The 24,536-nt window shown below is 43.7% G+C and overlaps 1 protein-coding gene across 4 annotated transcripts in view; it reads left to right on the top strand.

Moving 5' to 3' along the window:
• The window catches only part of KIF1B (kinesin family member 1B), a 1,137,443-nt gene that overhangs the window by 737,403 nt on the left and 375,504 nt on the right, over window positions 1–24,536 (top strand). For all 4 annotated transcript variants that reach the window (XM_078642264.1, XM_078642262.1, XM_078642263.1 and 1 more), the window contains 2 exons: window positions 4,649–4,757; window positions 18,567–18,633. In XM_078642264.1, the coding sequence (XP_078498390.1) occupies window positions 4,649–4,757; window positions 18,567–18,633 (176 nt within the window). The remainder of the gene's footprint in view (window positions 1–4,648; window positions 4,758–18,566; window positions 18,634–24,536) is intronic.

Here is a 24,536-nt window from a genome sequence, read left to right as displayed (position 1 = left end):
GTACCCCTTTCCACCTCTCCCGTTGATTCCGAAGGTAGTGAGCAAGCTAACACACAACAATGATATTGATTGCTCTCGATTGGCCGAGGCAGTGGTGGTACACGGACCTGCTTCACCTGTCAGTAACTCCTCACAAGAGGCTACCATGCAGGCCGGACCTGTTGTCCAAGATGGATGGGAGGATCTACCATCCCAACCTTTCGTCACTGAGCTTGGCAGCATGGCTCCTGAGGTCATCCAATACGGCCATCTAGGTTTGCCAGAGGCCTGCATGTTCATTCTGAAAGAAGCAAGGCGTCCTTCCACCAGACATTCGTATGCATGCAAGTGGAAGAGATTCTATATGTGGTGTATACAGAATAGTCATGATCCGATCAAATGTCAAGAAGCAGTTCTTCCTTATTTGTTGTATCTGGCTAAAGCAGGTTTAAAATTTAATTCCATCAAGGTGCACCTAGCGGCCATAACGGCTTATAGGCGGTCACCTTCTCAAACCTCTTTTTTCCAGCTAACATCTGTCAAGGACTTCCTGCAAGGGTTGAAAAAAGTATACCCTCCAGTGCGTCCTCCTTCTCCATCCTGGGAGTTGAACCTGGTGCTATCAAAGTTAATGGGTCCTCCTTTTGAACCCATTCACAAAGCTACTTTACAACATCTTTCATGGAAAGCGGCTTTTTTGGTGGCTATCACGTCAGCTCGCAGAGTGAACGAGATTCAAGCCCTCTGTGCATCAGAACCCTATACGGTGTTCCATTTGAATAGGGTGGTGCTGCGGACGCATCCATTTTTTCTGCCTAAAGTGGTGTCAGATTTTCATGTAAATCAGACCATTTCTCTGCCCACTTTTTTTTTCCCAACCCCTCTACTCCAGCTGAGAGGGCTCTGCATTCTTTAGACCTGAAAAGGGTTTTAAAATTCTATCTTGACAGGTCTAAAGTGATTTGTCATTCTGATCATCTTTTCGTTAACTATGGATCGATCAGGACAGTCCATGCTACCTCAAAATGTTCCATTTCCAGATGGATCGTTTCATGTATTAAACTTGCTTACCAGCTAGCGCAAAAACCCCTGGGGTTTTCTCCCAAGGCGCATTCCACCAGGGGAAGAGCTGCGACTGCGGCCTTTCTCAATAATGTGCCCATGTCTGAGATCTGTAAGGCGGCGACCTGGCGGTCAGTCCATACATTTACCAGACATTGTCTTGATTCTGACACGAGAGCAGATACCCAAGTAGGCCAAGCCTCCTTGCGGAATCTGTTTAACAGCCAGTCTGGGCTGTGATGTTGGGTCTTTTAAGGTAGAAGATGTACTTCTCATTTACCTGCAGGTGGTTGTTGGGCTTGCTATTCTATTCAGTGCTTATGACTATTGATGAGGATCCCCTGGAAGAGAAGGATAAGTTACTTACCTGTAATCCTAGTTCTCTTCCAGGGTTATCCTCATCAAAGTCATAAGCAACCCACCCGCCTCCCCAGGTAAATGAGAGCTGTACGTTTTTATATTTGTATTTAGCCCTGACATCAGGGTTATGCTAAGAACAACTGACCTAACTGTCACCCCTGAGGCATGATGGGAAGCCTGGGGTCAGGGCTGCCTTAAAGGCACAGTGCCAGTTTTTTATCGGAAAATGCTTTCATTTTCTATGTTATTGCTTTTCAATGCAGCCTGAGGCTAACAATGTCTTTTTATGAGCAATTTTCAGGAGTTATGAGTGGTTTTACGCATTAAAACACAAAATTCAAAGAATATTTGATTTAATGTGTTCTTTGTTTCCTTTATAATTGCAGTACATGTACAAGGTTTTACATTGTGTTAGTCTCTTTTTGGGGCTGCATTGGTATGAGAAAAATAATATATGTACGTACATATATGTGGAGCTAGATATGTGTTTTTACATATATATTTTTATATTGTTTCCGGGGTCCCGCACATGGGCGGGAATATTCAGTGCTTATGACTTTGATGAGGATACCCCTGGAAGAGAACTAGGATTACAGGTAAGTAACTTATCCATTTCAGCTATTAGCATTTCATCTAGCAGTAACAGAGAACGAGGCAGCAGATTTTCTGTGCAGGATTACTTTGATGAGTCTCAAATGGCATCTTTATCCAGATTTGGCATTCGAGGTGTTGCACAGCTGGGGTATTCTGGATATAGATTCTTTCAACTCAAGACTACTAGCTTGGACCCCAGTTTTGATTAAGGACATTTCCATCTGACGTTTTTCTCCCTAAAGCGGGCATTTAATCTGCATTCTTCCCCTTCTGTTGATGCAGTGGGTTATTTGCTTGACCTATTTTCGGAGAGTTAAAATAATTACTGCTTAGTGTCGTGATTGTTCTGTGGATCCCTTGCACGCACATTTTACATCGTCCTTTTAGGGTTATCAGTAAAAGGGCTTAATATGCATCATGTTAAGCATTATTATCTGCTATGTCTGCTTGTCAGTTTATGCACTAGCAGTGTTTGATATTTAAATTGTCTATCGTTCTTTTAAAAGTCTGCAAATTGTTTTGTGTGAGGCCTTTCAATGTACTGGCTTGCGACTTGAATCTGGTGATGACATATTTTATGGATTCTCATTTTGAGCTAATGCTTTCCTGGAAACTTACATTTCTCTCTTGGAAGGTGGCTTTTTTTTACAGTAATCACTTTGGCCAGGTGGGTTGGCGTACTGCAGGTTTTGTCTGCCTCTCTTCCTTTTTGGGTGTTGGATAAGGATAGGATAGTGCTTCAGTTACAGCCCTTTTTTACCTTATATGCTGAACAGCCACATGTCTCAGAATATGTCAATGCTTGCTTTCTTTCCTCCAGCATACCATTGAAATGAAGTTTGAATCCTAGAAAATCTTTGAGTTTTTATACCCAGCAACTGTTAGATTCGCTGAAAGATAATAACCCTTTAAGGAATCCAGCACGAGGTTTGCTTTTAGGAAGCAGATTATTTACTGGTGGGTCTCAACTATCAAGCTAGGAATGTTCCTCCTAAGGCTCATTCCACAAGATGCATAGCTGTGAATTAGGCTCCATTACGGTGTATTCCATGCAGTTTGTTTACAGTGCTGCTATCTGGTCTTTCCTACACTCTTTCTGGAAACTATATTGTCTAGAGATGGGAGCTGTAGTACATTTCAATTTTACAGCCATTTGTGTTCTGGCTTGGTCTCTTTGCTCATCCTTCCTCTTTTGCTTGAAGTGTATTACTTTGGGAGTGCTCAAGTGAGATTCTGTAGGTTTTAACATCCATTAGAAGAGCAAGTTGGTAGTGATTTCAACCCCACCGCTCAACGTGCTAATCAGCATGTGCCGTAGAATCGGAAAAAAAACAATTTACTATCCTCATGATAAGGGGTCCGCGTAAGGAGCTTTGAAATCTTTGTTCACAATGTACCCCATTTTCCATTTCAGAAGATGGTACCCATTTGAGCTGAGATTCCTAAAAACATATAGAGGCATAATGAATTAATAAAATATACAAACTTTGGGTAGTTCACATTTATTTCTCAAGTTTTCACTTTCCGGTACAAGATATCCATATTCATTGAAACATAGCCAAACTTATTATTTTCTCACTTTTGTATTGACGTTTTTCACTTTGATGTAGCAAATTTATGATGGATTCATTGATTGAATACAATGTGTTAATCATCTACACCACTATTCTACAATGTTATCTTTTATAGATTCACAAATGAAGCATCCTCCACCACTTCAATTTGTATTTAAGTGAAATCTTTGTGTTTCATGGAATCTGCATAGACCTACAAATCAGTGCTGCATTTAGCCCAAATTGCATCTCATTCATATTAAATGTTATTTTTATCAGCTACAAATGAATTACTGCTAAGTTGGTTTTGAAGTCTGGGATCCTCACCCTGGTGTTGTAGGTGTTCAAACAAGCACCCAATTAAAAACAATTGCAATTCTGGAGATCTATCACAGCTATGTAACTGATGTCTAGTAAAGAACATTGAGCTGGATCTTCTGGGAAGAATGACTAGAAGCATCAGATCTGGACAACGCAGCTTCTCGTCCAACGCGTTAAAGGAGCACAGTTGTTATTCACTGAATAAAATTAGATTATTCCGAGAAATATCACGTCAGTTAACTGACGCAGGAACCATGAGTAAGTGGTAAAGGATTTGTGGTATTTATTTGGAATGTGGCTAACATGATGATGTAACCAATTCAAAAAAGAGATGTAGTGGCTATGGTATAGGAGGCTTAATAGAAGTGTGGGAGAGGATGATAGAGTAGAAGATGAGAGTTAGGAGATTGGAGGAGAACCGAAATAATGAAATATAAGTAACAATGGACCTGCTATTCACAAATAGATGAGGATGTGCTGCAATATGAGAGATGGCGCTTGGAGAGCTGCTTTGTGGGAGAGAAGTGACATAACCATGGTAAGGAACTTGAGGGTCTGTAGCGGCAAAAGCAGGGGATTGGAAAGTGGAGGAAGTCTCTGTTTTACAGAGGAAAATAGATCATTTGGGAGGAGTAGAAAAATGCTCATAGGGTAGACAGACTGTAATGAAGAGGAGTGGGGCAAAAGAGGTTGATGGGAGCGAAACAGACAATTCTCTGGGGTTTTGTAAGACTAGCAGCAGTAGTGCATATTTGTAATCTTTATCCTCACTCTTTCAGTTCCAGCCACAAAGCTGAATCCCCTAAGTAAGACGAGCCTGGGACAAAGTGTCATTAAATATGACCTGCTTCTCTGGCTGGAGATAAGTGAGCTGGAGCCTACCGGAGAGTAAGTACAGCAGCCTCTTCCACACTCTCCTCATCTGTAAGCATCAGTAAACTGATATGATCCAAGCTTGTTTGAAAATGTTATTTTCTTCTCACAGAATTTCTTAATCAAGGTTGATGTATTCTGTGGTATCAGCAATCTTTCCCTTTCCTTCCCTGTCTGTCCTATTGCATTATCACTCACTAGTATCCTTGCCCCGTATGACCTCTTATACTGGCTTTTTGCACGAGTGTTTCTTTCCTGGTTGTTCATTGTCTCTTCCCCTTTGGTCATCCTACATTGCTGTTGTGTAGTATGCCATTCTGTCAGTTTATTGTCACGTAATGCTTCATTTGAGTTGATGGTTGCAGGTGGGGCCCACTGGCACCCATTTTTGGGGACTAGCATTCATTTTTCCTCATTAGGCTTTGGGCCAGAACAAGAGGGAAAAGAAGCAAGGATGAAAAGGTACCTGAAAGGGTGTGATAAAGGGACACAAAGTGTCTAGAAGTGGATGAAAAAAAGCACAAGGTGGGATCACAATTATGTGGCCTTGGTATTCTGCACTCCGGCACTTCATAGTGCTGTGTTCTGGTTTCTACTATTAAGATCAATGAGGTGACCCTGTGTCCCTCACAACCTGGCTAATAGTTCTATAAACTACAAGTGGCTCTGTTGGGCAAAACCAGACGTTTCCTTCTATAAAAAAAGTACTTTTTTAGGATGATTGATGGTGTTGGTGCAATTGCTTTAGACCGCACACAACAAGAATCAGGACGATTACACAATTATTATTGTCTATTAATCAAAAGAATGATTTTTTATATATCAAAAAAGTTGTTAAGTTTTTTGAATATTTGAATTGGCTGACAAACACAATACAACAAGTAATGACAATAAGAGAGAAATATAGTGACTAGTGTGACAAATAGTGAAAAGAACCATAACATTCAATCAATACAAGACAACAAAATAACTATTAAAAAAAGTGTCTGTCCTCTTGAATTTCAGCAATAACCCACAGTATCTCTAGAATATATGGTTACAGAGAAACAGGAAATGAGAGAATGAGATAACAGTGGGATTATGAGATAATCAAATAGGGTCTTCCTCAGGACAAATTAAAAGCTAGTGTCAGGAAGACTCCATCTAACTCGGACGCCATCAGGAACCTGCAAGTTCCTGACGGCGTCCAAGTTAGAGGGTGTTTCCTGAAGTTTTCTCGCAAACTGCCAGAAATGTAGGCAGTCCTTCTGAAGGCTGATTAATTCGTCCTACAGATGTGATTTACTCGTTGTTTTGTGAGGTCACAGCACCGTAAATTGGTACGTGTGTAATGTGACTCTCCTCTATCACGCAATAATTCATCAACCAGGATTGTCCACACTGTGGTACTCAAATCTATTTGAACAATGGATTACCCTGCCACTTATACAGGAGACCAATTCATAGGACTTATGGGGGCGAGTAAAGTATTGATGCCTTTTTGATTGACATCCATGATTATAGACAATCTGTAGCGATTTTCTTACTTGGGAGTTATTTTCAGTCACTACGCTACTACTGTGGAAAAGTAAATTTTGCCATGTTCTGTGTCCCTACGTGTCATCCATCATATGTTATGTGTGCATGACCAATATGCATATGTTATTCCCCATGTCCGATTAAAGACGCAATTATAGTTGTGTCCACCTCTGATATGCCATTTCCTAGTCCTCATGAGTAATATGAGTATCAGGCATATGTAAAGTTATGTTGCCACGTTTCTCAGTGTGCACGTTATTCTATTATAAAGTCCCCGTTTCCAGGCCTCAACAGGGCCCGGACATCAGATTCAGCTCCTGTCTCCTGAAGCCTCGCTGAGGAGCGATACAGCCCCCACCTGTATCCTCGACCTTTCACTTACTTCCTGCCTCGCAGTGCCCGGTGCAGCTTGGCTCTGCCTCTGAGTCTGCCAAGACTATGTTGTGATTCCAGCTATCAGTTCAGTCCTCCTTCTCTGCATTCCTAAACTACTGAACTGCATCAATAGTTTCCGTCATTGTCTAGCCTATTCGGCTCCATGTTAAGAGAAATACTGTATTTAATGGTCATTTAATATTCTTCATCACGCACTACATGTAGAATAAATGCATGCTCCAGTCTTAGAGTCAGTTAGCTTTTCCCCTCCTAACTTCTAGTTTATATCAACATGTTCCCTAAACATTAGATACTATATAGGGTTTAGGTACATGTCGCTCCGACCCTCCAGACTTTAGTCTCTGCTCCTAGCACAGAGTTCATAGCCCCCAGCTTCTCCTAGTAACACGTCATCCCAGCAGTTTGCGCGCACCACCAGGTTAGAGGTCCCGGCTCCTTAGGTAGCCCCCTCCATGGTTTCCGCCCCATTCAAGACATATTCTGTTACGTTCGCATCACATGTCTGAGTTACGCCTTCTTTATCCCTTATCTTTCGCGACTGCTACGCGTCACGCCTTCTGTTCCACCCACTGCTACGCCTACTGCAATGTAATGCTATGTGTTTGCGTTATGTATATATGCTCATGTATTGTTATTAAGAGACAGCGCGCTCATCCCAAACCCAGCCCCAGCAGCTGCTGGGCCCTGTCATCCTATTCCTATGCAGGTTGTCCTGTTCCTGTCCTTGTGCTGTATTAAACCTGCAAAACTCCTACTACCTCGAATCTTGACTCTTATTTATTGAGCTATCTGTTATGATATATGTCTAGTCAAAAATAGGGTATTATTTATTTATTTACCACATAATGGCGCCCGAATAGGGACTTGCCCTTTCCCCACGCGTCGGTGAAGCCACGCCGACCCCCTGACCCTCTGCAGTCGTGACGGAACTCTTCTGCGCAGTGGCAGATATTTCTGCTCAAGTATCCCTCAGGCCCACGGAGGAGACGGAGGAGGCGGTCCAGCATCCAGACGAGACGGTGGAGGAACGCGGCGAGTCCCGACCAGAGCCCAAGCCAAGAGTCCAAGGTCCGAGGTATCCGGAGGTCCACCCGTAACTGAAGTCCGAAGTCCGTCGTCGTAGCAGTCCAGTCCAGTCCGAGGCCTTCCGTTCTTGCTGCCCGGTGAGTACCGTTACTGGGGTGGTATCTAGACAGGGTCAATTTAATTGACTCTGGTCTGTGGGTTGGTGGTACACAGTCCCACAAACGAAGTGTCCACTTCGGTGGATGCGGGTCCTGACGTGTCTCTTTAAGAGACCGGTAAGTTTCGTACTGTTTCAGCAGTGCATCTAGTTTCTGTTCTAGTCAGTTCTGTTCTCGAGAAATTTCAAGTATTTTCAGGTGGTTTTCTGTTCGAACTGTTATTCATAATGTTCTTCATGTATTTTAATGTTGTTGTATGAGTGCGACGTGATTTCGTGTTTTCATTGTGTATTGTATTATGTCCAGATTATAGTCCAGTCATGCCGCTCTTCTCAAAATTACGTCAGTTAAAAACTAGAAAGGGTCTGCTGGAAGCAGCAGTTCCCGTCCCGCCCAGGGACAGTCCAGGTCACTTTATGTATCAGAAGCATGGCATAAGCGCCATATTGTATCTAGATTTATGGGTAGAGTATACCAAACAGTTAGAAGAAAAGTATAGATGGCCCGTATCGGGTACATGGGATGCCGAATGCATCATGCGAGTAGAAGAAGCATTATGGAAGAAGAAAGCCAGACAGTCACAGAAAGATGCCATCGAGTTATGGCGCAAAGAAGCTCATAAAAGAACCGAAAAAGAAATCAGAAAATCAGAATTAAGTAGAGAATCCCAAGAACGAGCCCAAGAAAGAGAATTAATCGAGATAGGTGAACGAGTTAGAACTGAGCAATCAGACAGACAGAGGCATGCCCTTATTAAGGGTATGTATCCTCTTCTTGCTGAGGGCTTGCCAAAGGCGACCCCGGAGGCATCCAGTAACTTTCCGCCACCACTAGTTCCGACCAAACTACGTCACAAACCGACCGCAGCTGATATTTTCATCTCGTCCTATTTGGACGACACAGTCCCCGAATATGCAAATCCTTTTCGGGCTCCGCCCTTCCCTGTAAATCAGGTAATTCCTGCTCCTCCAGACACCGGGGTGCCCTTAACAGCTCCCCCGGGTCAGCCCGCCATACAAGTCCAGCCCACGTTACAATTACCCACCCTGCCAGGACGAAAAGCATCAGTTGATGATTCTAGTTTAGGGGCCGCAGGAGGAGGTCTTCCTCAAACCCCGCCGCCATACAAGCGTTTATCAGCACTCGAATTACATGCTCAAGCATCACAGCGTACTCCCAAGAGTAATAAGTCTGTTGCAGAGATCAGGCAAACCCTTGGCGAATGTGTCTATGACCCAGTTCCAGGCGAGTTTAATATGGTTTTATATTCCGTACGCGTAAGGAGAGTGACCGAGTATCTAGTCACCCTGCCGAATATGAAAGAAGATCTAGACAGGATATATCGTTTCATCCGTACAGGGGATGACCCACAAAGTATTAGTGATGCCATGTCTCAAAGGAAAGCCGAGATTCAGCGCATGATATTGAAGTTCTTAATTAACTGTCTAATAAGAGAACAAGATTACCCGTCTAAAGACCCGGAAGAAATGAAAACTCTGACAAAGTGGAGTGATAATATAGCCGAAGGAAAGCACAATACTATTGGTGCCATGGAAAGTATGTACAAGAAAATCCGTAGAGAGATAATAAAGATACACGAACAGCGTAAAGCAGCACAAGTAAGCGAGAAAGAAAGTACCTCTGATCCTGAAGAGGAAGATGAGGAGAATACTGCCAGAATAGCGTATGTAGGAAAACCTAGATTTCCAGATCGCCATTTACGCCTAGAACATAAGCCAGTTTTCCATCATTCAGCACCAGAACAAGGTTCCCTAGAACAAGTATTCCAAGCTACCGATCACATTCTGAAATCACGAATCGGTTATAGTGAATTAAGTACTATGCATGAACAGGAACTAGTTCGGTCAGCAGTCCGATGGATTACTGATTCTACCACTTTTCCAGACGAAATAGTGGCACAAATGTTTCTGAAAATGCCCCCAGCCGAGCAGCGACTGGTGGGTATGTATATGATTCAGCACCTCATTACTCTGTATGAGGGTCAGCACTCTGATCCAGGCCCGTTACATGATATCCTGAACGAGTTACTCCAGTACAGATGGAGAGGTCTAGGTACCGATTTAATTAGTGTAATTCTAGAACAGCGCCACAAATATAGAACATTCTTGAACCCGCATTTTGTTCATGTCTCACCCCCAGAAAGTAAACCATTTTACATGGAAAGACAGAACCCGTTACGAGAAGTGCATCCAGTTAAGACAGAGGACGGTGAAATGCAACGAGTGTTTGTATACACCCCGATTACAAAGATGGAACTTCTAGAGATGAAGAAATTAATTCCCTGTCATGATAAAGATCCAGCAGGGTTCCATAGAGAATTAAAAGACATGCTCCGTATGGGAGAATACACATACCCAGATATCATTAAAATGTTAAAGGTTCTGTTGCCCGCAGGGGTGTATGAAAAGCTTAAAGAAAAAGAATGGGAGGTGGGAGAGAAAAAGATAGATTGGGCAGTTCTAGAAGCTGAAGACAAGTCACGTGTACCAGGTACTGGTCTTGGAGATAAATGTAAAGAATTACCAGAATTATTGATTCAAGTTTTACCCAGATTATTAACAACGAGAAAAGAAGACTGGGATGCAATCTCAGCCTGTAAACAGAAACAAGATGAAGATATTAGTGATTTTTATTCTAGGTTTGAAAAATGTTTCAGTATCAACAGTGGCCTCAAGACCAGTAGTGAGTCATACCCTCACCTGTTTGTTACTAAATTAGTCGAGAATTCAAGCCCACAAGTTAGAAACCGAGTTCTGAAAGTCGAAAGTACCTGGCAAGCAAATACTCCGTCCCAGATGCTCCAGATGCTTCAGTATCACCAGAATAGAATCAGGGAAGAGCAAGAACACGAGAGAAAACGTATGAAAGACACGAAAATGAAAGTGCTAGTTGCACAATCTGTTCCTCAAGACAGTCAGAAGAGGGGTCCGAATCAAGCCAGTCATCCTGCAGCACCCGTTAAAGGGAACTGCAATTATTGTAAACAGCCAGGTCATTTTATAAATGAGTGTGCAGTTCTGAAACATAACATAGCTACTGGTAAGACTAAAGAAAGACCACGTCCGCCTAGACAGGAACAAGTTTCACAGATTCCTCAGCCACAGAATGCACCACAGACAGTTACAGTACCGCAGCCTATTGCTGCAACACAGCATGTTACATCGCAGATGTACCAGTATGCACAGTCTGAGTATCCAGAGTACCAGCCATATTCATGAAACAGCCTAGAGAGGGAGGTAGGCTTGCCTCTCATCGAGAGACCTGTAGATCAAGAAGGTCCCTATGTTCACAGTCAAGTATTAGGGAAAGACAGAAAGTTTTTGATTGATACAGGGGCAAGTAGGACCACAATTAGTCACGCCGAAGTTCCAGGGGCTCCGCTCTCAGGCTCAAGAAATGTTTCCCTTGGATTTTCAGGAAAGCCTATCGTTAATGAGATTTCAAAGCCAGTCACTCTAGAAGTAGGTCCATTGTCCCGCACTACTGATCTGTTACTTACTAAGTCATGTCCAGAAAATCTATTGGGCATTAAAACACTGAAAGAGTTAGGTGCAGTTATATGTTGTTCCCCGGAGGGAATACGTCTGTTCCTACGTGACTTTAAGGGTCACTATGTATTACGAGATTTTGATCCCAGACTGTCTAAAGTTCCGCAGCATTTATGGGCGCAAGGTCCAACTGATGTAGGTTACATGCAAATCACACCCCATCGTGTGACTCTCAAACCAGGTGTAGTGTTACCACGAATCAGACAGTACATATTGCCACCCGAGGCTGTAGCAGCCTTATCCAAAATTATTGATGAGCTCATGGCTCAAGGAGTAGTTGTAGAAACTGACTCCAACGTATGTAACTCTCCGATCATTCCAGTCATGAAACGTACTGATCCAAATGCACCCCCAGTATATCGATTAGTGATCGACCTACGAGAGCTTAATAAATGTATTATTCCTCAGTACCCAGTTGTCCCAGATATCTCTTCCCTGTTAACTGCTATTGATTCCGAAGCCACGTTCTTCACTGTCATAGACCTCAAGAACGCATTTTTTAGTGTTCCCATTCATCCAGACAGCCAGTTTCTTTTCGGATTCTGTTTAAATGGAAGGAGCTATATGTTTACACGCGCTCCTCAAGGTTTCACAGAAAGCCCTAGTATTTACAGTCAAGCACTCAAGAGACAACTAGACAATGTTCACATGCCAACTGACACTGCCCTGCTCCAGTATGTCGATGATCTACTGATCACAGCCCGTTCTGAACGTGACTGCGAGCGAGCGTCACTCACGGTTTTGTATTTCCTAGCCGAGATGGGGCACAAGGTGTCACCTTCGAAGCTTCAATTCTGTGTCCAGCAAGTGGTCTACTTAGGACACTTACTGTCCAAGAGGGGTAGGCAGTTGACACCAGACCGTATCCAGTTGATAGCGAGTCTTCCCCAGCCCAGAACCCAGAAGGAGGTACGTGCCTTTATTGGCCTTACTTCTTATTGCAGACAATGGATTCCTCAGTATGCATTTCTAGCCAAGCCACTGATACAGTTAACGACACAGGAGGCAGCCGTACCGACTGTCCTCCCTTGGACATCTGAACATACACTTAGTTTCAACGAGTTAAAGAAAGCTTTATGTCAAGCTCCAGTTCTAGCAACACCGAACTACAGTAAGCCTTTTACACTTTTCGTTACTGAACGTGAAGGTACAGCATTATCTGTTCTCACACAAGACCAAGCAGGACAATACAAGCCCTGTGCTTATTTTTCTAGCACATTAGATCCAGTCGCCCAGGCTCTGCCTGCGTGCCTCAAGTCAGTTGCAGCCACAGCACTAGCTATCAGACAAAGTGATTCCATAGTCTTAGGACATACCTTGACAGTACAAGTCCCACACTCCGTGGAAGTTCTTTTAAACCGAACACAAACTCAGCACTTGACAATTGCACGTTTAACAGGTTATGAATTGACATTGTTTCAGCCACACATAGAAATCAGACGCTGCAACGTTCTGAATCCTGCTACACTGTTACCATCAGTTAGTTCAAATCCTGCCGCACACGACTGTGTGGAAGTAGTCAACATTACGACAAAGCCAAGACAAGACCTGACAGACATTCCGTTACCAGATCCTGACCTGACACTTTATGTGGATGGTTCATGTATGAGAACTAGTACAGGAGAACTAGTAGCCGCGTATGCAGTGACTACTGACACCGAAGTTATTAAGACACACCGCATTGATACCCTGTCCGCTCAAGCAGCAGAGCTAGTTGCTCTGACACAAGCCTGTATACACGCCAAGAACCTGAAAGTTAATGTTTACACAGATTCACGTTACGCATTTGGAGTTGTACACGACTTTGGAGTGCTCTGGCAGGAGAGAGGTTTCATGACTTCTCATGGAACCAAGATTCAGCATGGTCTCCTTATTCAAGCTCTGTTAGATGCCATACACTTACCGACATCTATTGCTATCATGAAGTGCAAAGCACATACGAAAGTTACTGACACTATTTCTCAAGGTAATGATCTAGCAGATCGCACAGCCAAGCTTACAGCACAGACTCTAGACACTCAAGTTAATCTAACACAGACACATACTCCAGATCTGACTACATGTATGACAGTTAAGGACCCCACCCAGGATGTCATAGATATCCAGTTACATGCTACTCCCGATGAAATCAAGAAATGGTCCGAACAAGGAGGGGTCCAGACAGATCAAGGATGGTTAACGAAGGGTAGAACCGCATGGTTTCTCCCCGACTCTATGGTTCAAGTCATTATTAATACCGCACATAGTCCAGCACACTTAGGAGAAAAAGCAATGTTAGACAGTATCCAGAACATTTGGTTCAACAAGCATTTACGAGCTGCAGCCAAGCAGAAAGTCCGTACCTGTATGATATGTTGTCAGTTTAATCCAGGTAAAAGTGTCCCGGTGGAACAAGGTGGATTCCAGCCCCCTGACCACCCTTTTGAGGTCCTCCAGATGGATTATATTCAGATGGAGCGATGTCGAGGTTTCAAGTATGTTCTTGTAGTTGTATGCGCTTTGTCCAGATGGACAGAAGCATATCCAGTCCCAGATTACACAGCCGCGACCACTGCCAAGCAGTTGGTTCGTGAGTTTTTCCCTCGATATGGACTCCCTAGAGTCGTATATTCTGATAACGGTCAGCCATTCTCATCTGAGTTGATGAAGCACGTTTCCCTATTGTTAGGGTGCCAGTGGAAGTTTCATTGTGTACGCCATCCTGAAGCAGCCGGTCTAGTCGAGAGACATAATCAGACTCTGAAAATCCGAATTGCCAAAATATGTAAAGATAAGGGTGTGGACTGGCTAGTAGCTCTGCCAGTTGCTTTGTTTTATATGCGCATGGTCGCACATTCCAGATCAGGTCTGTCCCCGTATGAGGTCGTCTTCGGCCGCCCCCCTAACATGTGGGGTACTCCTAGACCCCGAAGTATTACTGATGTTTCATGTAATATGCTGACAGATTACCTAGCTTCCTTGATGTCTGCCCTCAACTCATGTCGTTCACAGGTTGCCGCCGCATTTCCAGACAATACCGAGGTGGCACCGCATGAGATCGTTCCAGGTTCGATGGTGCTCGTACGTAACTTCGACAGATCAAGTCCGCTGGAGCCACGTTGGAAGGAGCCCCGTCAGGTCCTCCTCACCACCCGTACAGCCGTGAAATTGGAAGGACGACGCGGCTGGGTGCACCTTTCGCACGTCAAGAAATTCTACGGATTAAAGCCGGTCTCCAAGAACATTTCCCAGGATATCAAGACTTGTCAAAACATTGTTCCTAAGGACTGTCCCGCAAATGACATTGACACAACCCCTCCCCTGTTAGAGAAAACTCCGCAGCAGGAGTATAAGCAAAAACTCCGGTCTAGTAAAATAAGTCAGTCAGTTTGATTGTCTAAGTCCTCCCCTAGGTGAAACGGTTAGACTGTTTCTGACATGTATAAAATGGACCCCCATAGTGAGAGAGTCAGTCAAAACTCAAACCGATGTATCGTTTTTCTAAGTTTCATATTATTCATCAGCATAATGATTTCCTGCACTAGTTACGCATTTTTCCTGTGTTTTCCAGTTTCACATGTAAATAAGCCTTCTAATGTTACAGTAGAGCACACGTTTAGTGATCTGCCTCCTCACGAATATTCATACCGCCTCGCTATGCGTAACAATACATTTATCCGCATGTTGCATTATTCACATCAAACCAGCAATGCCACTAATTGTTGGGTGTGTGGTCGACTCCCCCCTTTTCAGACGTCAAAGGGAGTTCTGCCACTCTTTCCTTATCCTTTTTCACATAATGGTTCGTGTGGAGCATGGTCCACGTTAACGTCATCCTCAACAGATATGTCTTTTCTTAACAGCACATGTTTCCCAGACAAGCAAGGTTTCCCCCACAGAACAGGTTTAGATCTAGAAAATGAAGTGTACAATTTAGGTAACTATTCGTCGAATTTTATGGTCCTGAATGTTCAGTCTGATACTACTCCAGACTCACCTGCTATTTCAGTACTACCAGTCAAAGGCGAATTATGTGTCCGTAATTATGGTTCTGTACACGTAGGACATAGTGATTGTATTACTATTATCAAGTATAGTGACAGTGGGAAATCTATTTTTAAAGCTTCACGTCATTCTTATTTTGTTTGTGGTCAAACCGCATATGTTCGTCTGCCCCTCGATTGGGAGGGAACCTGTTACATTGCCTTCCTACTGCCACCTGTTTTTCTAGCCCCACCTGACTACCATAGGAATTCCTACCTAGTACATACTAGACACAAAAGAAACCTACCGATTGTCGATTATACTGAAACTGCTGCAGAGCAATTCATTGATATTGATAAAGGTGTGTTCCCTTATTTAGGTACAGTTGTAAACAGTAAGCTAATTCGTAGGTTAACAAGAACCCTTGAAGCAGTAGTAGATGAGACTGCCTCCGCTCTAGGTAACTTAACCGAAGAACAATCCTTTATGAGAATTGTCGTGCTCCAGAATCGTCTCGTCCTTGACGTCATACTGGCCGATAGGGGTGGGGCCTGTAGACTCATCGGATCTAGTTGCTGCATTTTCATTCCAAATAACGCGCCGTCTGTTTATTTAGCTATAACCAGACTTCATAAAATTGCCCATCTGTTACACCAAGATCCAGGCACCTGGACATGGTCCGGTTGGTTCTGGAACATAATTTCCGCCTGGGGATGGAAAATCCTGTCCTTTCTAGGTATTGCAGTAGCGATCATATTCAGCTGCTGCCTCTGTATACAATGTGGCCCTGCGATTTGCGGCATGTGTGCTACCTCTTGTATTCCTAGTCCCAAGCCCCGTTCTAAATCTCGTTCCAAGACAATTCGAGATGAGCAAATGATACTGTATGAAATGATAGATGGTATCATGAATATTGATGTTTCCTGATGGAAACGTAGTGACAAGGAGGGAATGTGGAAAAGTAAATTTTGCCATGTTCTGTGTCCCTACGTGTCATCCATCATATGTTATGTGTGCATGACCAATATGCATATGTTATTCCCCATGTCCGATTAAAGACGCAATTATAGTTGTGTCCACCTCTGATATGCCATTTCCTAGTCCTCATGAGTAATATGAGTATCAGGCATATGTAAAGTTATGTTGCCACGTTTCTCAGTGTGCACGTTATTCTATTATAAAGTCCCCGTTTCCAGGCCTCAACAGGGCCCGGACATCAGATTCAGCTCCTGTCTCCTGAAGCCTCGCTGAGGAGCGATACAGCCCCCACCTGTATCCTCGACCTTTCACTTACTTCCTGCCTCGCAGTGCCCGGTGCAGCTTGGCTCTGCCTCTGAGTCTGCCAAGACTATGTTGTGATTCCAGCTATCAGTTCAGTCCTCCTTCTCTGCATTCCTAAACTACTGAACTGCATCAATAGTTTCCGTCATTGTCTAGCCTATTCGGCTCCATGTTAAGAGAAATACTGTATTTAATGGTCATTTAATATTCTTCATCACGCACTACATGTAGAATAAATGCATGCTCCAGTCTTAGAGTCAGTTAGCTTTTCCCCTCCTAACTTCTAGTTTATATCAACATGTTCCCTAAACATTAGATACTAGATAGGGTTTAGGTACATGTCGCTCCGACCCTCCAGACTTTAGTCTCTGCTCCTAGCACAGAGTTCATAGCCCCCAGCTTCTCCTAGTAACACGTCATCCTAGCAGTTTGCGCGCACCACCAGGTTAGAGGTCCCGGCTCCTTAGGTAGCCCCCTCCATGGTTTCCGCCCCATTCAAGACATATTCTGTTACGTTCGCATCACATGTCTGAGTTACGCCTTCTTTATCCCTTATCTTTCGCGACTGCTACGCGTCACGCCTTCTGTTCCACCCACTGCTACGCCTACTGCAATGTAATGCTATGTGTTTGCGTTATGTATATATGCTCATGTATTGTTATTAAGAGACAGCGCGCTCATCCCAAACCCAGCCCCAGCAGCTGCTGGGCCCTGTCATCCTATTCCTATGCAGGTTGTCCTGTTCCTGTCCTTGTGCTGTATTAAACCTGCAAAACTCCTACTACCTCGAATCTTGACTCTTATTTATTGAGCTATCTGTTATGATATATGTCTAGTCAAAAATAGGGTATTATTTATTTATTTACCACACTACCATATTCGGGGAGAAATAGACTCAGTTTCACTTTCGGAATACTGAGGCTGACACTAGCCTTTCATTTGTCTTGTGGAAGACCCTATTTGATGATCCCATAATCGCACTGTTATCTGGGTTGAAACGATGAGTAACATTCTCTCATGTCCTGTTTCTCTGTAACCATATATTCTAGAGATACTGTGGGTTATTGCTGAAATTAAAAATGGGAGACTTTTTTTTATAGTTATGTTGTTGTCTTGTATTGTATGAATTTGATGGTTCTTTTGACTATTTGTCACACCAGTCACTATACTGCCCTGTGTTTTTGTCATTACGTCATTATTTGTTGTATTGTTTGTCAGCCCATTCAAATATTCAAAAAAAATTTTTTGATATTTAAAAAATCTATTTTTCGATTAAAAGTCAATAATGATTGTTCATCCGTTTTGATTCCTGTTGTGTGCTGTCTAAAACAATTGAACTAACACCATCAATCGTCTTAAAAAATCACTTTTTCATATGAGGAAACTTCTGGTTCTACCCAACAGAGCCACTTGTAGTGTTCCGGCTTCTAAGCAAAACTTTATACACCCGCACTTAATATTTTACAAATTAGGCAGTTTTGTCACTACTCCCTCAGTTCTTTCAATCCCCCATTTTGCAATATTTCTGCCCTTAAATTCAATTAAACTGGTAGCATAAAAATGTCTCCTCTGTCTTCTGAGCCTTGCAGACTGAGGGCTCCTGTGCCCCTGTCCCTTTACACTGGCATTGTCCCTGTCCCTCTACACTATCATTACCCCTGTCACTCTACACTGGCAGTGCCCCAGTCCCTCTACACTGGAAGTTTTTATTACATGCAGGTATCAGTATTCCTGCTCCCTCAGCTGCATTATCCCTGCCTATGACCTCTGGCCCTCACAGTCTATTATATCCCTGTTTCATTTGCCTTTTCCATGCAGGCTTTAAGACCCCCTACTCCCAGTCCTATTACACTTCTAGACCGCAGTCTTGTCACTCTGCACTCTCAGCACTGTCACTGTTCTCTTTCCCATAGGTACATACCTGCTGTTGTTGACCATAGCAATGGGCAGCCATGCCAGGGAACATTCCTGCTGCATCAGGTAAGAAGCGGTCTCCTTTCTACACTTCTTCCGCCAGTTTACGCCTTTCCATGCATGAAGTATTGTTTGATCCTATAGAACAGGATACAGTCTATAGGATGGATTTCTTGTAATTTCTTATGTTTGCTTATTCCTTTAGTTTTCCTAAATTAACCTTTCACAGGTACTTGACTGGATCCAGAAACAGTTTGTAGCACCTGTCCAGTGGCACTGTGCAGTATCAGTCATAAATCCTTGTGACGTCACCAGAAGTGTCGTAATTGATCTTTATAAAGAGCCAAAACACTTGACATATGCTCCTTTTTTTCTCTGCCTCCACAGATTTGTATTAAACAAAAAGACAATAGAAATCCGTATGTCCATGCGAACAGGGGTTCCAAGTGATCCTTCAAACAGGCGTTCACATGGAACTCATTCGAGATAAAATTATGAACTTCACAGATTTTTCTGTGTGGGCTAAATCAAAGTAGACCAATATTAATTAGATGTTTGGAAAAGCAATAATAGCACAGCCAATATTTAAGTACGCAACTGCGGTTGAGCTGAAATTAGTTGTTTTCAACTAGAATCATGTTGACAAAAAATATAGAATGACAAAAAATGAGTGTTTTTAAAGAAAAAAATAGGATAGGAAGACCCCAAGTGTGTAATCAAGCCAGAACCAAAGTAAAACAGAAAAAGGTGAAATGAAACGTCAGCATAAGAGGTTAATTGGTTGATGCATATAAGAGGCAGCAGTTTCTAATCAAAACAATATTGAATACATAAAATCAATCATTGTATGAGTATGAGCAATATGGAAACGTTGTCAGTCTCTTTAATGGTTTGGACCCTTTAGCCCCTTGCCTGCGGGGCTAATTCCCCCTCTGTGCTGGGGGGCGCACACAGCGCCCCGGTGCTCATGACGAGCTCAGCTCGTCATGAGCCACGGTGGCCGTGTGCTCGGCCACACCTGTTTCTTCAGAACGTTCAGCACAGCAGGGGAATTAGCCCCGCGTGCGAGTGTTCTGACCGTTATGACGAGCTCAGCTCGTCATGAACACACAGCCACCGTGGCTCATGACGAGCTGAGCTAGTCATGAGCATGGGAGGGGTTAAGGATAATAGGGTCTCATCAGGACTAAGATTGCCTGGGGTCTATGGAAACAGAAAGCTTAGATTAGGGAACTGTTAGAATCTAGTGTGGTTTAAATTGAAAAAAATGGAAATCACATACTGGCTGAATTTAGAAAGCGTGGCAATTATTCAAAAATAGAAATCTCTGAGGGTAAGGGAGTCAATCCTAGTTGGTGGACTAGAGTCACTGTCTCTTGATGGCGGCAATACCTATGGAAGAGAGGGCTTGTGTAAAAAAGAGAGCAAACTTTGGCTGGAGTGGTAAATTAATCCGAAATAGAGTAGGCTCACCTTGTGGTCCGCTGAGTGCAGCTCTCTAGTGGACACATCGAGTTAAACGAAAGAAGGTATATTCCTTTGTGGAGGTTTATGTTCAATGCGATAGTCCATAGGGGTTAAAGAAATGGAGCACACGTTGGTGTAGTACCCATAAGATTAAGCTGGTCAGTCCTCCATAATGGAGAATTTTGTTTATTTACTTGAAGTGGCATGGGTAGCTCCTGTTGGCGAGGACACTCCTTTAAGCAGGGCACAAGTCCTAAACAAGCATTTGCAATGCAATAGGTCTCGCATTTACACAAGTTTGAGCTATTGGCATTGGAAATGACAATGGCTTTTATTTATGTTTTGATTTTTAAAAACTAAATAAAAGGCATTTTCATTAATGTTTGAATTCATGGCTGTTTTGCCCCATTCTGTCTACCTGGCCCCTGTAGAGCTCTGTGTTGCTACAAGTTAAATAAAGAAGCCGGTGGTCACAACTGGGTACGAGAGACCCTCCTGCAGTAAGAGAAACACTTTAAAGAAAATAGTGCTTACAGACTAAAGAAGACGTGTGTAACAACCGAAGTAAAAGATCCAGTCCTCATGGGAGGTTACAAATGAAGACAAGGCGGTACTAAGGAGGGATTAACGGGCCTCATAATGAATCAGAAGCCAGCATTTATGAAGGACAGTGACACAAACCAATGACAAATATGGGCGGACAGTGGGCGGGCTTCAAATACATACTCCAATACAGCATGCCTCCCAGAACAGCGCATGCGCTGCCCAGGCTCGACCGAAAAAGGAACAATTTATGGTTCAATCCGTTCCAGGAAGCACCACCACATTCTGGAACTCCTTGACCCCAGACATGTCCAACGTCAGTCTGTAAACCTGAACTGAAAGCCCTCTTTTGTGAGAGACACTAAGTGCCTGTTGGATCCCTCCTCTGCCTCATTCCTGTAAGATGCTCTTCATGCCTTGCACATGTTCATTTCTTGTACTGTGTATATTTATGGCTGGTGTAACTTTTGATGCTTTTGTAATGCTCCAGCGCTATTGTAAAACACTCCAACACCTCTGGGTAATATTAGCACTGCTTAAAACTGCTTAAATAAATAAACCTAGTTTAGCCCTCACTCCTGCCTGTAAACCTGATAGCATCCAGTCATTTACAGCACGCTGACATCTTCAAGTCCCCTAATACTCCCTTCCACCTTTTCGTTAGGCACCCCTCGCAGTCCCATAACATGAGCAGTGTGCTGAATCTTAGGGGTCTTCATTCATTCACCATCTTTTCTTTGTGCCTCAGCCAAGTCATATTGGGGTGACAGGGTGCCTTAAAATGTAAACACAGTGTAATAAAGAGAACCGTACCCCACTGACCGGCACTAGAGCTCTGGTGAGAAGTAAAATGGCGACATTGACGATTTCTTGAAAACAAAAGATGGCTGCCTCCCACAAAGTGCACGACATGCTCTCAGCCAGAGCAGACCGTCCAGGTAGCACTAGGAAAGTCAAAGAAACTAATTGCAACTCTGGCAGCTTAATGGTGGTCCTCCTCATTCACCCAGCTACTGCGGACGAACAGAGAAATAACCTCTATTATCCAATCCATGCAAGTTAGCAGAAGCTTACCTGCACTCATAAAAGCGGCCATTTCACCTGCAATACAGGGGGGTTTCATGCTGCAAAACAGCACTTAACTCCCTGGTGTGTGCAGCACAGACCTTCTGCTCTTCACTCCCACCAGCCTGCTTCTCTCCATTACACTACAGGCCGCGCTCCTAATCACTCGTTATAACCCTTCCACCAACCTCCCATTTATTTACTTTTATGCCACTTATGCTCAAAGCCATGTCCGTCCAACTAACCATTGCGGTTGCCCTTCTTTCTCGTCTGTTCTAGGCACCTCAAGCATGCGCGCCTCTTTTCAAGCCACGCTGCACCCATTTTGGCTGTGTGTGCCGTGCACGCGCATTATGCCGTTGTACTTGTGTTTGCTCCACTATGAGCGTCCATGGAGGAGCATTTTTGCGCCTAGGAGGACTGGGCGAGGGAGGGAAAGTGAAAGTGCGCCATGCGCGTGCTGTGTTCACGCGGGGACAGGAGATGTGCACAGGTAGGGAGTGCACATCTCCTGTCCGTATGCGTGCACATCTCCTGTCCCCCTTCGGCAGAGAAACTGAAGACTATAGCTTTCGCCAAGGCACGCAGCGCATGCGCTGCATCGCTAGGCGAGACCTAAAAAAGAAGTGGGGGACGCTCCAAGTTAGGTGGTCTCACAGGAAGTGACGTCACGAAAGGCAGTCCCCTCTCTTTACAGGAAGTTGTGATGAGCAAAAATAGCCTGGTTTCCGGCGTCAGTATCAATGTTTCTCCCTCTACCTCTGGACAGCTGCTGTCCTAAATATATTGTTCCCTTCCTGAGCCTCACCTGCCTCGGTGTTGTGAAGCGTTGGTCGTCCCTGGCCTGAGGGCAGGCAGTGTCGCTCATACATTAATCCGGTTGTGATGATACGGGCACAGTGGCGCATTAAACGCGTTATCTGTCAGACTGGCCAGCCCTATAGTCTGCAGAGCCGTAAAATGACCGACCCTATCCCAGCTCGGTGACTCATTCACCCTGAGCCTCAATCGACCGCCTGACGTGAGAAATCCTTCCTGCCCAGAGGTGGGGACCTGCCGAGCAGCGCTGCTGGTTGAATACAGCCAGCCCCGTACTTGGGAGATCGACGGGTTGGCTGTGCGGGCAAGTAACGCCACCATTGAAAGTCCAGCTTTTGGGCAGGGGGGACGGCGTCCACCCGGTAAAATAAGTGGGGGGACGCCGTCCACCCCGTGGTACCCCGACTCGAGCCCTGCCTGTAAGGATTGGAATGCTAATGAAGGCTGGCTCCTTAAAGTGGGACAGATAAGGAGAACAGGAGCTCTCCGCGTAGCGTCCTTGTGGAATGGGCATGTCGGGGCGTGACTGCGGGGAACCAACACCCAATTGGATAGGATCATGTCTGCAAGTATTATATCAAGCAAGAGAATTGCTGATCTGGGAAATACAAATGCGAGTTAAATTGTGATGTGGAAGAGGCGGCCAATCTGTAGAGCATCTGGTGTTGGCGGCTTATACCCATTTCCGATAGTTACGGGACAGGCAGGGAGTTTGCTTACACCCGCATAGGGTCCTGTTGCTGTTCCGCCAGGAGGATTGACATTCAGGTAGAACTGCAAGCAATAAAGCAAAGAAATAAAATATTGAGGAATAATAAAAAATAAACAATAAATCATACTAAGAGTCTAGGGAGAACTCTGAGAAAATTAGATGATGATAATTTTTCAAAAGCGGGATGTAACTCATTTTGGATTCCAACTACCGGAGAGCGGGACGACAACTCTAGGGTTGACAAAGCCTCTACTGTAATCAGAGGTTGAACGGACAGGGCCTATATTGGCTCAGGTAAGCAGAGGGGAGCCTTAAAAAACGATTGATTATCTGGAGAACATGGATCTCTCTTATACCACATATATTATTCCCAAAAGGAACCCGCAGAGGGGTGCTGCGCGGAGGCATGGTGTAAACCTATATAAGCCTTCTGGTTTGGACGTAAAGGTGCATGAGTAATTTAAATTGAGGCCAGAGATCCTGAGGGTAATTCCCAAATCAGATGGACGTGCCTCCTAATCTCATATTGATTACAATGAGCAAACAAAGCTTGTGAACTGCGTCTACCTAATTATTCTTAGTAACGTTGCCAGAAAGGTCCTGGGAAAATTCTGATAAAAACATAAAAATGCAAATAACGTGAATAAAGAGAACATGATTGTGTACATTCACATAGTGTTCAAAAGGCTCTTGAAACTTTGGTCTTAAGCATATAGTCAGATGTTAACAACAGTCCTTTCATAAGAAAAGATCGTAATTAGGTCATTATATCAGGTCATTAGGGAAACAAAATTTCGCCATTCTTCACTTTCAGACTATTTTTTATAGTGTCACAAGTATCTATCCATTTGCATTCAAGTCTTTGTAAAAGGTACTTCATGTCACCTCCTCTCGACGGTAACGTTGCTTTTTCCAGGACTTGCCATTTGATGTCATCTGCTGTGTGTTTTTTCTCCAGAAAATGAGAAACCATTGGTGCTGTGATGATAGAACATCGAATTCTGCTCCTGCGTTTGGAAATCCTTGCTCTGATATGCTGAGTAGTCTGCCCAATATACATTAATCCACAGGGACATCATATACAGAATACCACATGGTTGATGCACAATTTGTGTGGTGATGTAAAGTAGTTGTTACCAGATCATGTGTAAACGTTTTTTTTGTTTTTGGAACATTTTTATTAGCATTTTTCGTTAATTGATACATATTACTGCATACTGAGATAAATAAGTACTACATGGTACTGCGAGTAGTCATATACAGATTAATTACATCTACATGTTCTTCTTCACATTCTCCCCCCACAATCACAGTAACGTTATTTAGAATGGTGAAAACGTTGCAACAGCCCCGGTCTATACAA

This window comes from Lissotriton helveticus, chromosome 5_1 (assembly GCF_964261635.1).
Source record: "Lissotriton helveticus chromosome 5_1, aLisHel1.1, whole genome shotgun sequence".
Classification (NCBI taxonomy): Eukaryota; Metazoa; Chordata; class Amphibia; order Caudata; family Salamandridae; genus Lissotriton; species Lissotriton helveticus.
This window is presented reverse-complemented; position numbering and strand designations above follow the sequence as displayed.